The 17,976-nt window shown below is 40.4% G+C and overlaps 1 protein-coding gene across 1 annotated transcript in view; it reads left to right on the top strand.

The window, feature by feature from the left end:
* The window catches only part of PAX3 (paired box 3), an 82,695-nt gene extending 77,311 nt beyond the window's left edge, over window positions 1–5,384 (top strand). The window contains exons 9-10 of the mRNA XM_074592351.1: window positions 4,229–4,475; window positions 5,007–5,384. Of these exons, the coding sequence (XP_074448452.1) occupies window positions 4,229–4,475; window positions 5,007–5,041 (282 nt within the window). The 3' untranslated portion in view covers window positions 5,042–5,384. The remainder of the gene's footprint in view (window positions 1–4,228; window positions 4,476–5,006) is intronic.
* Window positions 5,385–17,976: the final 12,592 nt, after the last annotated feature.

The following is a 17,976-nucleotide window of genomic DNA, read 5'->3' as shown; positions in this document are numbered from 1 at the left end:
AAAATGTATCACTGTACCCAAAAAATATTGCACATGTTCTTTTCTCATAAATCATATTAATTGCAGACATGGTCACAAAGCATATTAAACGCAGGCATGCGTAAATGAATTAAAACATATGAGAATTTTATTGTGCCTATGGTAGGTCCTGCATCCTAAAATACCAACCACATTAACAGGCATAATGTTTCATTTAAATAGAATAAGCTTTTTCTCAGCTTAATGGTCATTATTTTGTTGATAATAGAAGTATTTCCTAATAGCTGATAATGGACCACATGCTGCATACATGGTCTTTAAGTCTTTCATCGTTCAATTTCTCTTCCTGGATCATACCCTCAGCTAGTGATGCTGTGCTGACCCCACCAGCAAGGGATTTGTCCTAATGAATATTTTGGATTGCTTGGGTTGTGCTGTCTGAAAACTTTCCTGTAGAGTTTGGTTGTTGCAGTTCACTGTGTTCTCTTTGCTCATTCTTAATTGCACCTTTGTTTTCCAATAGAACTATTTTATCAATTATATATACTGTCTTTTATTAGATAAGCTCAAAGGCTATGCGTCAACATTTGTGCATTTTTTTTTAAATGAGAACAAAATAGAAGTAGCCAAAATCTTACAGCCTGATTATTTTTGTTTTATTTTCACATTGATAGGAGTTCTTTACTAAAATAAATTGAATGGTTACAGCGGCATTTGGTTCCAGGTGTCAGATCAACCCTTGATTTTTCTTTCATCACCTTTGGGATCCAGATCAGTGAGGCTGACAATTACTGCTTTGTCTTTCCCAAAGTAATTCAGAGGGAAGTATGTATTTTCCAGTAATTTGGATGATACATGGATTGAATAAATTTATTTGCTTCCTTAATTATTGTAAAACAATCAGATCTGTTTACCTCTTTAGAACTATACTGTGTCATACCAGCAGGAGATCTGAGTTGCAAAATCCAAAGCTTCGTGTGTCTCTTGTACACCACTAAGCTGAGGGTGCCGAGCATCTTGCAGACGTGGCCCATTAATGGCTTTCTAATTGATTAGGTGAAAGTCAGCCATGCCCTTCCTGTAACTCCTTGTATGGGTGATAAGGTCATGGCACATACCGTACGAAAGACTTCTGCCCTGAGGCTACTTCCCTTATAGCTTTCAGAACAGACATGACCAAAAATCTAATTATTTAGATACTAATCAACTGCAGGATGATTCTGAAGGCCTCTGAAGAAGATATTTCTGAGAAGATGGTTACTGTTCAGACTTCAGTTTTCTCCACCTCAAAGATAGAGAGCTGTGTCAGTTCTGCTCCAAAGTGTCTATTGGCTGCATATGCGCTTAATAAAAGGATGCCTAAAGACTTGTATTATCTGATTAATTTAATTTTTTTAAAGTAAATCTCATCAAATGCTAATTTTAGTTTGTCAGAGAAGATAAATCTCCATCCAAATATAGATGCTACTGAAATTGGAGTGGCTTTTAAGACCAAGTCTGGATCCAGGTTTAAATTTCAAGGCTAATCTCTAACTCTAAAATAACTTCCAAAGCTTTTTAGTTCAGTGTTTTTGCTGGCAAAGTCCACATAGTGTTGTCTTGGGCTCTATTCTGCTGAAAATATTAAACAAAAAAGTTTAGTTAAAGTACGTAGTTGGCAAAATGACTATTTGGCCAACTCAGCAATCGGTCCTAAAGTGCAGGTAGAGACAGGGTGTGATGTGAGAGCGTGCGGGCAGAGAAGAGTGCCATCGGGACTCCAGGGGGCTGCCAGGGCAACGCTGGCCCAGCCCATTCCCTTGAACTTGGAACAGAACATGGTAAAGCCCCAGAAATATTGGTATTGCATAGGTGCTGTGCGGGAATGGAAAGGGCTGTGCACTTATTTCAGATATTTCTGATAAACCATGTGTATGTTAAACTGTAGTCAAAACCATGATACTTGTGCCAACATAAATATTTTCCGAAGTAGTAATTTTCAATGTAAATGTTTAAGTTAAGCTATGTGTTTTTGTGGATCTTTTTTTTTTCTTTTAACTCTATTAGTGTTAATTTTAAAGGACATGGATTAATATAAGTTAAACGAACAAAGGTTCTAGTATTGTATCCTGCTGATGCCATGTCAGATCATTAAGCATGCTAGATTTTTCAGGACCAAATCATTTTCCAAAGGTATGAGGAAAAATACTTGTAATTCCTAAAATAGAAAAACTTTCTAAAATAATCTTTAGAAATTTTAATACTTTTCAGGAATCAATTTTTAGAATAAGAGGTTGAGAGCCCAGTTATTTGAGCTTTTAGGGGGTTTTGGGACAAACTGCTGTGCAGCTTGCTATGCAAATAACATGATTTTTCAATCTGTGGTGATTCCAGAGATTTTTTTTTAAATTGTTTTATGTTAACCTCAGATTCTTTTAATAGGCTTTGTGCATTGAAAAGATTATTTGAATTAAATAGAAAATATCTTACAGCCTCAATACAAATTATTCTTTTGTGTTCTTAACCTAAAAGTTATAAGATTTCAGTATCTAAGTAAAGTCTTTGGATATATTTTGAAACTTGTTTTTGCATGAATACTTCAGTTTGTGAAACATTCAGAAAATACCATCAGTTAAACTCATCTTGTTCTGCTTAGTGAAGCAGAAGTGAACGTTCTAGTGCTGTAAGTAGTAATTCAACTTCTTTATCAGCATTTTTTTTTTTTTTTCTGGTGAGATGTCTTGGGTGCATTTGATGCAGAGATGTTTTGTGTCCTTGATGCAGGTACGGGGTGTCTCTTTTTGAAGTACCCTGCTTGTGCCACTTGCTCTTTTCCTTATCAGATATGTAAGACCTACTTAAATCATGATCCCTGGGGCTTATTTCATTTAATTATTAAAATCCAAACAAAACTCGGTGCTGAGACCACAAGCTCCCTACAATAACCATCCCCCTTTTTTTTTGCGATGGAAAATAAATATAATTCAAGAAGGAGCATCAGAGCTTTAGGAGCCAGACATGTTCCTATGAGCATAGATTTATTCTTTACAAAATAGACTCCAATTTTAATAATTTCTTCTTAGTTCATGGTAAGAAGTGCAATAAATTATCAAATAGCATAAGTAATCCCTTCTCAGAGGAAGAACAACCTACAAGTACTCAAAATACGCTGTTTTGGCAGAAGCTGTGCGTCATCCATCCATTATAAGCAGCAGACTTTTTCTCAGGCTTTGAAGTGCAACTTATTCCAGCCGAAGCAAGCAGTTCTCTCAGTAGTACTTATTTTCAAAATGTGCTATAGAGATGTGCCGGGAAAGGAAATGCACAGCAGCCTGTAGCATGAGTGATTTTTGTACAACAATAACTTATCACTGTAGCTTCCTTCACTCCTGCTTGAAAGCACAGGTGGTTTTGAAATATTTTTTTTGCTTTTCTACTGGAAATTATGTCCTAGAGGGCTGGGCTTTTATAGGGACAGGCATGTATTTTCCTGTAATCTCTTTTCAACTAGCCTTGACTGCTAATTTCATAACTGTTTGTGTACAAGTAGCTTATTAAGGGAGTCACACTCGACTTGAAGCTGGTCTGGAATGCCTTCTGTTGGGTCCTCTAACTCAGCGAATGAAGTTGGGAACTGGTGTTATGACCAGAACTTTACTCTCTCACATTAATTTCTTTCCAGGCCAGTACACAGGACTTGCAGCACCAGGATTTATGGCTGCTCTGCCCCTTCCCCACATATTCATGTTGTTCTGGGTGCTGGGATTCTTTGTTACTTCCATCAGTATCGTTGCTGTGATCTGCTCCAAATTAATTTCATTTCAATGTCTGCTAATCTTGGAAAAAGGAAAAAAAATTGTGTGAGCTTTTTCACAGTTTTTCTGTGTTTGTAGATCATGCAGGACAGCGTGGCTAAAGAGCCACTGCTTGCTTCTTACTCTCTTTTAATTGAGTCCTCAAGGAATAAACATCTGCAGAGATCCCAGCTGGAGCACGGGAGAATCAGGCACTCTAAAATGATAAAAGTTTTAAAAATTATTTTTCCTTATTTGCCCTCGGTATCACTTTTTATTGGTTGTCAGCCATCAGTTTTTATTTTGCTGGATGATGCAACCAAATTCCACTTCCTTTTTGGATTGGATACTCAAAGCATAGTTTGAATACCAACTTTAGGAAATCAAATGATAGACTTGAGAACTCCCGTGGCTCTGTAAGCAATACAGCTCTTCACGTATTTTAACTCTTTCTGTTATTCGACCTTTCATTTTAGGTAATGGGACTCCTGACTAACCACGGTGGGGTGCCTCACCAGCCCCAAACTGATTATGCCCTGTCCCCTTTGACCGGGGGCCTGGAGCCCACCACCACTGTCTCAGCCAGCTGCAGCCAGCGGCTAGATCATATGAAGAGTTTAGACAGCCTGCCTACGTCCCAGTCCTACTGCCCACCAACCTACAGCACCACGGGTTACAGCATGGACCCCGTCACAGGCTACCAGTATGGACAGTACGGACAAAGTGAGTATTGGACATTTGCACTGGGAAGTGCAATATTGTACTGGTTTATCAATAGTCTGTATTTTTGCTCTGTAACAAAGAGAATTATGAGCAGGGATCCTAATGGCTGACTATTACTTCTCTCCAAAGCTGAGCAGAGTGCGCTGGTGAGATAGCTGATTGTTTGAGCAAGATTTCTGCTGCATAATTATTTTCTTAAGTGATGTCAACAACATCTTGATGTTATTAATTGTTGAGACATGAAACCTGATTGCCATTAGGTAAAACATAAGGGTTGTCCAAAATGAAATAACCACTGGCATTCCACTATTAGAAACACATGTTCTTAATGAGGTCAGCTCAAGAATCATTACAGTATATAATCCCAGATACATAGAGTTTTGTCAAACTTGTCCTGGGAATAAAAATATTAGTCCTTTTCCTTTGATATATCAGTATTAAATATGACAATGTCAACCTGTAGTTGGCATGGCCCCATGCTGTGAGGTTGTCACAGCATGACTTAAAAAGCTTCTTTTGCTTTTTTTGCAGGTGCCTTTCATTATCTGAAGCCAGATATTGCGTAAATGAACTGTCCACTTCAAGTTAAAGCTGGTCTTGTTTTCCGGTCTCACTCCAAGGCTTGGATACGAGGGATCTTCTCAACACACTGCAGTCTAAACTGGGGCAGTCCCACTGAGAGAAGCAGGCTTGTGATGTTCTCTCCAGCCATAGCTTTTAGTAGACTTTTGAAGGCTGGACAAAGCTATACAGAAGACAAAGGCCAAAAGCAATAATGAATAAATAAATGCGACGTGGTTCATTATGAGTGGGTATACAAAACAGAGCAGTATTTAATATCACTGCCTGGCAAAACATTCCATTTTTTGTTGTTGAAATTAATGTGCATTGATTGGGACAAATGGAACATTTTGAAACTTAGAGCAGTTGAGCTCTGCGTACTCTGACTCATCTGGCATCCAGTGCTGACTTTAGTCTAACTGTAAAACTGCTCAATTTCTGAAGCAAGGGCAAGAGAACCTCTTTCATTTTACATACTGGAGATTTGTCATCAAGAGGAAATGTCACAGTCCATAGGAAGCTAGGATAAGTGCGAAAGACTTCCAGAGCAATTTAGTGGTTACCTTACCGTGCTTTTGTATTCATGCTGTCAATAAATGTCATTTACAAGTTTTTCTTTACCAACAAACAGATGAGATCTTGTGTAACATGAAAAACGGATTTTACCTTTTTCGTATGTGGAGTTTTCCTAGTCCGTTGTACCTTTTTGAACAAACATGGGAGAAAAAAAATCAACCGCAACGTGACTGATTTTTCATGACTGCCTAGCAACGTGCAATACTGTGTACCTCACACAAACTTTGGGATCTTCCGAAGTTATATAGATAGAATCAGAACTATATTTTTGCAGGTACTTTTATTTTTGCAGTGCATAATTCCTGATGATAAAATACAGAAATGTTGCAGTCTGCTGGACAACTAAAATCCAGCTTGCTAATTATGATTTAAAGGTCATTTTCAGGAAACAATAAGAAGAAATGATTACGTTTACATTTTTTTTTTAGTCATGTACAGGACATGGACAGAGATGGACCTGTATTTGAGACATTCGTTTAAATTATACAGTGATATCCAATATAGAAAATTATAAGTATAGGAACCAAGGTTTACAAGAAGTTTGCATTGTGACATTTTTAGAATGTCAATAAATTTGTGTTTTGTGATGTTGAGAGGAAGAGGAAGATGGAAGGCGGTGTTATTTATTTCTCTCTATTCTTGGAACAAAGAGGGAGGCAGAACACAAATACATTCCTTTTAGCATTAAGGACTATGAAGTAGTGAGTTAGACTAGGTTCAGTACAGAGGTTAGTTCACACATTGGTCTTAAGGGTGATGGAAAAATGAAATATTATCTTTGTGTTGCAGCCTCTACAACAACACATGTGTTGTAAAAAAAAAACCAAACAAAAAAAACAAAACAAAACAAAAAAACAACAAAAAAGAAAACAAAAAACAAACGTCTTTCATGTAAAAAGTTCAGTAAATATTTACTATTTATAATGAATAAACATTATGAAGACTTGCAAAGCACTGATGATTTTGTCCTAAAATGTAGTATCGTGCTAAATACATTGGTACATTTTAATCTGAATATCATGAAGAAATAAACCACGTTATCTTCAACGCAAACTGTATTCATTATGTCAGCGTATTCTGCACACATCCCAGGGCTACGGGAGCCTCAGGCAGCCTCTGTGCCAGGTGCTGCTCATGTGCTGCTCCCAGCTCTGTGTTTATTAAGGAACTATGCATTTTCAAGTGCTATCGGTACCAGTAGTACGTCTTCCCAACAAGAAAAAAGCATTGTGCCTTTGCCATGCATTTAAAAGAAAATAAAATAGGCTGAAAATCAGCACAAGTAGGGCAACTGGGATGGCTTCATGCAATGCAGGAACTTTGTAGTCAGTCATGGGCAGTATCTGTGCTGAATTTCTCTCTCTTTTTTTTTTTTTCTTTAGAAGCCTCAGAATTTTTTAATAGGCTTACACACAAGCTGATTGAAAAATGATTGAAGACCTTTCAGAATGAATTAAGTTTTAGTAGCACATCAGTGTATGAGGAAATTTTACTTCACACTAGGCTTGGTGGATGTTTAATTTCCTCACCGTTTCGTGGGGGATGTAACCACCTTGAATTTCAGCTCCTCTTTCTGTGTGCATTTTATTTTTGTTTTATTTAGTTTGTTCTTTAGCCCTTTTCCATTGGAAAAAGGAGGAATATATTTTATGAAAAGAGGACATTAAAAAAATGCTGAGAAATGGGGAAAGGATTATGTTTCTCTGATATGCTTTTAATTTCTGTAACAATTAAAATATAAAAGTCTCTTACAAATACCAATTCTCTGCTCTAAACTGCTAATTTTTCTGATTTTTTTCAATATTCCTTCCCCTGCCGGAGGACTTGGCCCTTGGCACTTGTCTTGTGCTCTAGGCTTGCTGCAAAGGCCAACTAAGCCTCTTTTTCCGCACTTGCCGTCCCTTTGCTGTAAAGTACAGGGTAAAAGCTTGCTTGCTTGCACGGTTTGGAAGTAGATGATGTCTGTATTAGCACCCTTTCCCAGAAAGGGTGTACCTTTGTCACAGGATAGGTGAAAAATGCTGCCTTTGCTGTCTGCCCTTTTATGTCCCAGCAGCTTGGGGGGGTGGGACAGAGCTGTGATTTCTCCCTCCATCCCCGCAGTGCTACTGGTGAGGTGCTTTCCTGACCTGAAGTTAGACAGCGGGCGTTTTGACTGCTCCATCCTCTTTTTAAGTGTCTCCCAAGCACTTCCTTGTGTGACAGACCAAGGCAGAACACGAGAGCCTGGAAACAAGACAGATAAGGACAAAATCATCCATCCCTCTTGCAGGCAAGCCATGCAAGTGGGGAACCGGGATAAGCTCTTGCCGAAGGAAGTGAGGAGCCCGGGGCAGAGGGACTAAACAGCTTTCTGATTTATGATGCGCCATAGGAATCTTTGACAGAGCAAGAAAGGTTACTTGGGATACTGTTGTGATCCCTTCTTGTTATCGCTGTCAAGGCTGAAGAGGTTCTTGGGAGCCACGTGTGTTTCCGGAGTACGAATCTTGAACACTTGGAAAGTCAAAGGGGCTTGAGCCTGCCACGGATATTGCGTTTGACACAAATGCCATGGAACAGCTTGGAGGAATGTGCTCACAGCTACGGAGTCCAAAACCTCCTCACTGAAGAGTGCAGAAAGGATGGATCTCAGGCCCCTTCCTCTTTTTTTCTGGGGGGGTTTGCATATTTTACAAGATGGAAATAAATAATGACAGCTGCTTAACCAACTGTCTGTCATCTCATAGATAGAAGAATTGGAAATTCTTGAGAGACAGGCTTTGATGAAAAAATATTTATTCCTTATGGCACAACGTGATTTTTTTAATTTATCCTTTGCTTTTAAATCTTCCTTTATCTACAAATAACCTCTACTCCCATCAAAATACCCAATATATGCGTTTTGGCATATATTTGCATTGGTATATGTTACTATTCCTTTATTTGAGCATGCGTCATATTTAATGAATGAACTAGGAAAATAATTATTTTTAATGGCACCTACTACTCTTCTGTTTTCCCTGGTTAATACAGTTTATCCTATTTAAACAAAACTTATAAATAAACATTTTTCGCCAATAATCACACAGGATTTTCTACTCAATATTGCTGAGAAGTCTTAAGTCTTTCTATTTGACGTATGAGAAATACTGTTGAACTGTATCTTTCTGTAGCTATTTTGAAAGGCACAAAATGCCTATCTGAACCTACAAACCTTCACTGAAAATAGCTGACTGTTAAACAGGATTTATGTCCTCAGAAATCCAATTCTGCATATACATGGTATTAAAGCTAGATTTTTAATCCCTAGGTTAAGGTCTGTGCGAATTCAAACTTAAAAAATATGGCTATGGATCTGTAAACTAGATCTCCAAATTTAATGAAAAAATACAAAGTTACTTAATTTTGGAAATCCCAAACCTATCCCAAATTATCAAATGATACTAATAATTTATGTAGCAAGGATGTATTTGCATTTTCTCAGAAGTATGGGAGACTATAGCATGCAAATTGTTTGTTATGTCTAAATTCTGTAATAACGTAAGAAATGTATTCCCACTCATCAGAGTGCTGTTGGTTACTGCTAATGTGTAAAGCATATGTTTTTGCTGCAGTAGTAACCATGGAAGTTCTCAATATTTTCTATCCATAAAGTCTTCTGGCCTTAAAGTCTATAAAGTGGATTACTAAAAGGTATTTCTGTATAAAATAACAAGAAATTAATTGAAGGTGTTATCAATGAGACCACCAGAAACCTGGAACAGCTTGAATTCATAAACCTCTTTATATTGTTCACTTCAATGTTCTGTTGCTCGCTTTATTAAGCAAGAAAACTTGCATTCTGATTAGAAGATCACATTTTTAATTTCTTTTGGCTTTTCCAATGACATCTAGATATTGCCTGGAGACAGAGGAACATAATCTGGAACAATATGAAAAACTACACTAAACTAAATTGTTAAATTTCTGTTCAATTGACATTAGATAGGTATTTTGTTTAGAAGACATGTATTGCAACGCATGTTTGCCACTGCCTGAAAAAGTCGTGTATGTCATTCAGTTTATTCTGTAGCTAGTGTTTATCGTAAACCAGCGCATGTATTTATATAGAGTCATAGGGTTATTTTACAGAATCGCATGAGTTAATCTGAATCTGTTCAAGATATTTGTCTATTGTAAAATAACCAAAATTGCAGTCTGCTGCTGCAGTCATCGTGGGTGATTTGTTCTCTCAGATTTTCACTATCTGTTCTGTCCCAGCACTTCTGGGCAGCTCACCACAGGCTGGGAAGTTCTCATCAGTCACAGGGAGCAAAGTGCTTTAGCTCAATGGTTATTCAGGTTCAAATATACTTGCAAAGTATTTAATGTACAAGCAGGCTTCAAAATCTGTATGTAAGCATACTGCTGGAGCGTGGTTCTGTCTTCCCGTCGTGCTTCCACAAGCAACACTTTGCAGTGCTCACACGTAGTTTAAATCTTCGCTCAATGCGTTTACATTGCCTCAGAACTGATGACCGAGTAGGTCGTAATCCAGAGCCTGTGGGTAGCTCGGGCACTGCAGCCTTTTGACAGGCACTGTTTATTATTCAACTACTCAGGCAATGTCATGAAAAATCATAATAAAACTAGGAAGACACATCACATTTGACCTTTTCTGAATAATTTAATAAAGCTAGCTCAATACACAAATATGAAAGAGCAGTTGCTGATAAGAGCAGAACTATTGCTTCCTTGTCTGAGAATTGGAAACAGTTCAGAAGCTTTATTAACTATTCGGTGTCTTCATCTTCAGCGAAGTTTGTCCCTTAGGCCGTAGCCAAATGTTAAGCTACTTGTTTCTTCCCGCACTCTCCTCCTTTCAGCTCCTACACGGGTAGATACTTCTGCCATACACAATTATGTTCTCAGTTTTTCCTGTGCCTCCGTACAATTAGCCATGCTTTTTTTTCTCACGGACTCCATTTCGTTTACACAAGTATTTTTCTCCCCATATATATGCATTTATTCATAATGATCTCAAGTGGATACACCTGTAAAAATTTAGCTTTGTAAGGATGATTGTTACAGGCACTCTGCGCACTTAACCCATAACACTTTATAATTCAGCAATTGAGAGGCGGACAAAATTTCTTTGGAGCCCACCCTTGTGTGAGTGTCCCTGCAGTCAGTACTGTAATAATTTACAAAGTGTACAAATCTCCAGAGGCTTTTGAAATGCTGCTTTAGCCCAGCCGTGTCTATCCTGGCGAGGGGCTGGGGGGCGGTGGGGCTGGCAGGGATCACCCAGGTCCTGCACAGCACCAGAGCCTTGTCGGGGTCTTGCCCCTCTGTTGGGTCCATTACCCAGCATTTGACCGGACCCTTTCTCCATTGTCTCTATCTGAAGTCTCCACATGGTGGAAGACACCCCCTTCCACTCGGTGTCATGGCTGCTCCCCCTCGTGTCCCTTTCCCCTGTGGCTCTCTGGTGACTTCGAGCCCTTCCACTCCACTGCCTCCATCAATTTAAAGAGTTTATCTTTCACCTGCTCTTTCCAAACGCCGTTACCACCCTGCTGCTTCCCTGAGGGCCGCAGGCTGCGGGCCCGAGGGCTGTGGAAAGCAGGCTGGGCGGCACTGCCATGGCTTCCCGCTGCCAGGCCCCGGGGCAGAGCAGAGCCGGCGGGCACCTGCACAAACTGAATGAATAGGTGTTGAGTCCACCTCTTCTTTTAGAGCTCAGAGGGGTGTCTAAGCATGATGTAGTGTAGCCGTGGTGGGACTGGGACAGGGATGGCGGGGGGGCACTGACAGCCACTCGGGAGGACCTGTCCTGTGGGAAGCAGCCAAGACATGGCACCCACTAGCTGTGAGGTCAAACAGTCGCTGTTGGGGGAGGTTTCTGTCATGCTGGGGCTGGGGAAGATCGGGGGTGTGAGCAGAGAGAGGGCTAGCACTTGGCTGGCTCTCCCCCCAGGAGAGGTGGTGGGACTGGTCTCTGTGGCGTGTGAGGGCCGAGGCATCAGCCATCTTGTCTCTCTGGTGCCAGGGTGTCCGGCTGACACACACAATGGCAACAGCATGGCTTTCTCCACGGGTGGGTAGGGGAGGCAGCAGGAACCGTGCTGGGAATCCTCTGAGAAACCTGAGGGGTGGTTTCTCCTGAAGGTGAAGCCCAAATACAGTTTTCCACAGGGGTGCTGCTGTCCCAGGGAAGGCACACAGTGGGTGGGGAGGGGAGATGGTGCTGTGGCCCCTGAGTGTCCCTGAAAGTGTATTTTCCTCGAGCATGTGGGGTCAGTGAGGGGCAGCCGAGGGGAGTAGCTGGGACAGAGGCATTCCACCCACGGCAGAGGGGTGGCCGGTGGGTGTCTCCGGGCAGAGCTCCATCTGTTCTTTGGGAACGGCTGGGAACAGTGTTTGCCATTCCTGTACTCGGCTCCTGGTGCATGGAGCACTGTGTAAAACTAAATCCCACTTCCTTTGCAGGTTCTACTGTGGGACGTGGTGGAGCTACGTTAGTGCTGCGGCGGTCACAGGTGATCTACGTGTGAGCAGCAACATGGTGTGGTCGGGATCAGGGTCGCTGGCAAGTGGCCGCTGGGGATTTGCTTGCTTGGGATCCAAACCAGGCTGCTCCTGTGAGCCTTTGCTTCAGGCTGCCTTTGGTTTCAGAGCATTTTGTCGGATCCAGTCTTGATTCAGAGCATGCGTGCAAGTGCTGAGGCCACGATGGAGTCTCAGGCATGAGGTCTGTGTCAGTCCATGGGTGGCCGGGCTCTCCCAGGTGCCCTCCCAGGCCAGGCGGCTGTCCCCAGCTGTGGTGGCAGGGTGCCGGGCTGGCCTGCCTCACCTTGGTGAGAGCTGAGCATGGCAAAACCATCTGCTGAGCCTCAGCAAAAACAGTTGCTTTGGGTAAAATTACCCAGTAGATCTTGGTAAATTTTATCTGGGGTTTAGACGTTCATCCAGCTTGTGGCAGAAATCTCTGCCTGCCTCCTTTTGTCATCCTTATCTGTAAAGGGCTACATAAACACCATATATTTAAAAGACCTGGAAGGAAGCTGTTTCTCCATCCCCAAAAGGTTATTTTGGTATTGTGTCCTAAAGATCTAAAGGAAAACAAAAGCTGTGCTAGTGTGGATAGTATAACAAGCTTGCTTGCCAAAAAGGGCCTCAGAGTAGTTAATTTTTTTATCCCTAAAGCTTTAAAAAAACTCCTAAAATGAGAACACACAGTAGATAAGGAGCTCCATCTTATGTCCATGTGCACCTAGGCACCTTCCTTTGATTTTTAGTGGAAATTCTAGGTGCATGAGGACCTGGAGATAGCAAAGATGAGTGAACAAGGCAATTTTGATCTGTGAAACTACAGTTCTGTTGCTTCTATTCTGATTCTGCTCAAGTTCATCAGGAAAGATTAACTTTGGCAGCTTATTCAGTGACTAAATCTTGATATTTTTGTGGCTTAATTCATAACATAACTGTAAGCTATTGCCCTGTGTTTATATTTCCCATCCATTTCTCACATTTCCAAAGCATACTGATATGTGATCCTGGCAATTTAGCTACCATAATTGGCATTTTTCTAGGGCCAAAAGGAAACAAATTCCTTATCCTCCATACTTCTTTAATTTCTGAAAAACAACAAGTAACATGGTTAATCCTCTTTTTGATCTTTCCCCCCCCTTTGAATTTTTCTTATGGTCTTTTCCTTTTAATCTTTTACTTTCTTTTTAATCTTCACTCATTGTCCCCCTGCATTTGAAGAATTTCTTGTACATACATCTCTAAAAAGAATTGGACCACTTTATGGAAATAGCTCTTTAGGATCTTGTTCAAAGCACCATTATGTACTTTTAGCTGTTTGGGGGAGGGTGAAAAAAACAAGAGAGAAAAAGCAACTTTAAAGTTATGTTTGTTTGTGTAGCCTAACAGAACATTGATCTGTTCAACTAGATACAGAAACAGCGCACGGAAACACCCTAAGTTACAATAAAACCAGATTACATTAGAGGAGCAGAAGGGTGAATGAACATCTCCCTTGAATCCGGGTTGGGTCACATCATCTGACTCGATGCAGGTGTGTTTGGGCAAGAGCATTTCAGTAAGGGCAAAGCAGGGCAGCACAGGTGAGTTCTATGGGCCATTAGTGAGCAGCTTCCCTCTCCGAGCTCTTCTGAAGCAGGAGGGAATAAGCTATGCTGTAGCTGGAAGGCATAATGCTTCCCATGGCTGATCAGAGTGCAGCTGAGGTGCCACCGCTTACCCAGAAGTGTGCCTGGAGGCTCAGTCTAGCCATTTGAATTTGGAGGCGGAAGAGTTTGTCTGTTCCGGTATGTGTGTACTGTGGTTTGCAGTTTTCTTGTACATGCATATGCAAAACCTTTGAATTTTTCCTATTGTGGGCAGCGTTAAGGCTACAAGTTTTCCTTTGCACATCATCTTTTCTTAGGTGGTGTGGAGATTACACCATCAGTAGTCATGTGGAAACTGGTGAAATGTAGTATGGTTTATATTAAGGTGGTTTACTCTGGCCTAGAGTAGCTCCTACTGTGGGGAGACCTGGATACCTTGATACCTTATGGCATGTCTGGAAAGGAAGGTGTAGAGAATTGTGCCTGGGTTCTGAGTTTGTGAGCTACCTGTGGGATGAAGCCTACGTATTGGTACGTGTGGCCCAGTGTTAACACAGTAATTTAGCTTCCAGGCTTAGGCTGATGTGGATCTGACTGTCTGAAAGGTGGTGAAAGTACAAGTCCTTGTGTGTCTTTCATTAAGAAACTGCTTAGACATGTGAGGCTGTCAGTTCACTGCATAGCTAAATGTGAGTTAAAGTACTTTAAGACATAACGACTGCACCTCAAGAAGCAGGGTGCGGCAGCTCTGTGTTAAGAGGTATGGTGAAGTGTAGACACAGTTCATGGTGCACCCAAAACTGCCACTGTGAATTCACTGCTGTGATTTTTGTCACTTGTTTCTCTATGCAGTTGTGATGTCCTACCTCCCCTTGCCCCACTCTTTTTTTTTTTTTTTTTAATTTATTTTGCTAATACCAAAAGGACCCAGAAACTTGACCAACAGAGGTCACGTGTTTCTCAAGCAGGCAAGAAATTTACAGGGATTAGCACGTGTCCAATTTAATTTATGTAGAATCGCACGCTTCTTTTACTGAAGCAAATTCTTTAAAAAACAAACAAACAGTAAGAGTTTACAGAGTTCTGGAAAAGTTGCAAAACCTAAATGAAAATCCTTTTCCAGTTACACGAATATAAATTGGGCATAGTTACCCTGAAGATTTTATCCTAGTTTAGTAAATGTATTTTATTTGTAGTTAAATTGATGATAAAGCTTTTCTTCTCTCTCCTCAAATCAACATTAGGTCCCTTAAATCTGTTCTCCTTTAACCACAACAATAGGTGAATAAGATCTCTCTCATAACTGGGCCCTAACAAAGAACAGGATTTGGCATTGCTCTTTATGGGGATTTTTCATCTTTTTTCTTTTTTTTTTTTTTTTAAAGGCTGATTTTAAAACAAATAGTTAAAATGTGGAGCTGAACATTTCTTCTAGGAGTTGCATGTTCTAAATGTACTTATACCATAGTCTGCTGCTCATATAAAATTACAGACTTCACTTTCATCTTTCTTTTTACAAGAAACCCTTAATGACAAATGCAGGCTGTTTAGCGATACCGATATACTGCAATCTTAGCATGTGAATTAGTCATCATACAATCAGTTCAGGGGGTCAGGCCTAAAGAAACAGTGCAGAGTTGGCAAACTGCTAGTCGGGTGATGTGCTCTCCACTTCAAAGTCATGGTGCTTACTCCCCAGAATTCAGATCACAGAAAGAAACAGCTGGCATTGTCGTTTGTGGTAGTAAGGACTTTTTTTTTTTTTTTTTTTTTTTTGTAGTGAGATAAGGTTTCACTACTTTGTAAAACAACAATTTACTTTAGAGTGACCTAGCCTGTAAAACACAATAGGAAGCAGGAATCCACAGAGCACCGCTCTGCTATTATCATGCAAGTAGACATGACCTGTGACAAACCACACTGGAGAAGACTTAACCCCCTTGCTCCTTGTCTGAAAATATTCAGTGTAGTCCGCTTGTCAGTGGCAGTCAAGGGTTTCATTTTCCAGAATGACTTTATAGGCAGTTCTTTTCAGTTTGGATATTACTGTCTTGCATATTTCCAGTGTGGTACGTATTTGTGGCAGCACACAGCTACAGACTACCAGTCCTAATACTTACACAGACACATTAAAGCATCCAACTTTCCACTTAAGCGCTGAGGCTGTCACGTTTGAGTTGAAATTCAAGTTGTCGTGTTTAACTTATAGATAGCAACTGGTTGAAATACCGTATGGGTATCCAACAACCCTTTATTATCCTGAATGCTGGTTCGCTCCACAGGCAGTGGATTTTGATGGCCTTTCTCTAGGGACTGTGTGGAAAGGAGTCAGACTCCGGGCCACCCTCTTGCACAGCCTTCCAGGTGTGATGCCGAGAGAAAGCACCTGAGAATGGCATTTAGAGATGCTTGTTAGAAAATGTGTGAGATTGTTTATGTGCTTCAACTCAGAGACGGACTTAAGCACCTTCCTCAACTGAGGACATGATTCTTTTTTTCTTTTTTTAGTTTCTTTCTCCTGTCTCTGGACCCCTATCATATCCCACTGGTATTTTAAAAATCCTTTCACTTAGTGACTTGAGCAGATTTCTTCTGCAAATATAGGGGCAGGGAGAGAGGGGGGAGGGGAAAACCCCCACAACCTCCTGCATTTAAAACTGCCTGGCAGATGTATGTCTCAGGGATTTGTTATTGTTCCATTATTGTTATTATTAATAGACTTCACTTCACAGGCAAGGCAGGCTTATCAGCCAAATGCCTCATTATCAAATGACTGAGACCCAATAAGTGCTTAACAGCATTCCTTACCAAAAGAGGAAACGATTACAGGCCAGATCGAACTCCTGTTAAAGCTAGATTCCCACTTCAGCAAAGCATCGCTTGGGGCCCCTACATCCTCGCTCCCCTCCGTGTTTTATGACATGCTTTTTAATTCTCCAAAATGAACCAAACAGCTTTAGCTTCTCTCATCTCGCAATGTGTTCTGCAACTTCTGGAAAGGAACCTGGACACAAGGAAAAATGCTACAGAACAAAAAGAGCCACAATACAAACCATATGACAACGCCTATTTCTTCATCCTCTTTGTCATGTTGTTTTACTCTTTCCTGGCATTAACTGTCTTTTTTGGTTATGTACGCTCGAAGAAAGCCATTTCAAAGAAAGATCCTTACCAGGAGTTCATCGAGGATAGGAATCGAAATAAGAAGTGGAACATGACCCGGCCGGTGGTGGTGAAATTTGACTTTGAAGAAGAAAGTATTCTTTGAACTCCCTAAACCAAAATACTCTGCAAAATGCACCGGACTGTCTCTGCTGCCTACATCTCAAGTGAAGATCTACATGTTTATCTTGTTTGGCTGTCCCCCTCACAATAAATCAAAGCATTGCTTAAAATAGGTAATGGAAAAAGAAGTTTCTTTCTTTCTTTTTCTTGTAATCCATTTGTTGCTGGAATGTGACTTTTCTAAATACGGAGGAAATATTGTAAACTTTAAAGTGACAGTGAAAAGTGGCCATTTTTAGCTTTTGCTTCCAGTTTGGTGGAACAAGAATGGGAATCCGTCCTATGTCAAGACTCGGAATTTATTTAAGATGGAGGACTAGTTTATGTATGCACATACCCACTCCAGGGGAATGAATGCTGTCTCTTCTGAGTTGCTCAGGCCTGGAAACTGGTGTGTAGTGTCCCTGGAAAGTGCCTCCCCTGAATAGCAGAACACATTTTACCATGCCTAGACCAGCAAATACTCTTTAACATGTAAATATAGAAAAGCTCCTCTTGCATTCCCTCCCCTCAAAAATTAATTTCACATGCTATGGCAAAAGATTCAAAAAAACATCTGCGAAATGTAATTAAAATGCATCTAGTGGAAAAACAGGTTGTGTATTCAGTGAATTTGGAGTCCTTGCCTTTTCCATCTCTTGTATGTATTTATTCTTTGCCAGTTTCTTGTTGAAATTTATATTTCATCCTAGTGAATGGTAACAACAGCTGATCACAAATCTAACAGAGGAATGGCTTCTCTGTATCTGCAATAAATATTTGCTAAAATGTTGTACAAGCTTCATTCAGAGTTTGCCATCTGATCTTTTCATTTTTCTACTGCTTAATAAAATAAGTATTATAATAGAATTTTGACTTAGAACATATTGCTGTGCTTAATATAAAAGAACAGTGCTTATTCCTTTGTGATATTGTGAATGTGATACGACAGACACTGCTTTGTGATAGCACGCGTGTATTGTCTTCCAAGACTTTCA

The sequence above is a fragment of the Larus michahellis genome, chromosome 6 (genome assembly GCF_964199755.1).
Source record: "Larus michahellis chromosome 6, bLarMic1.1, whole genome shotgun sequence".
NCBI classification, from domain to species: Eukaryota; Metazoa; Chordata; class Aves; order Charadriiformes; family Laridae; genus Larus; species Larus michahellis.
Note: the sequence above shows the minus strand (reverse complement) of the source record. Positions and strands in the feature narration are given on the sequence as shown.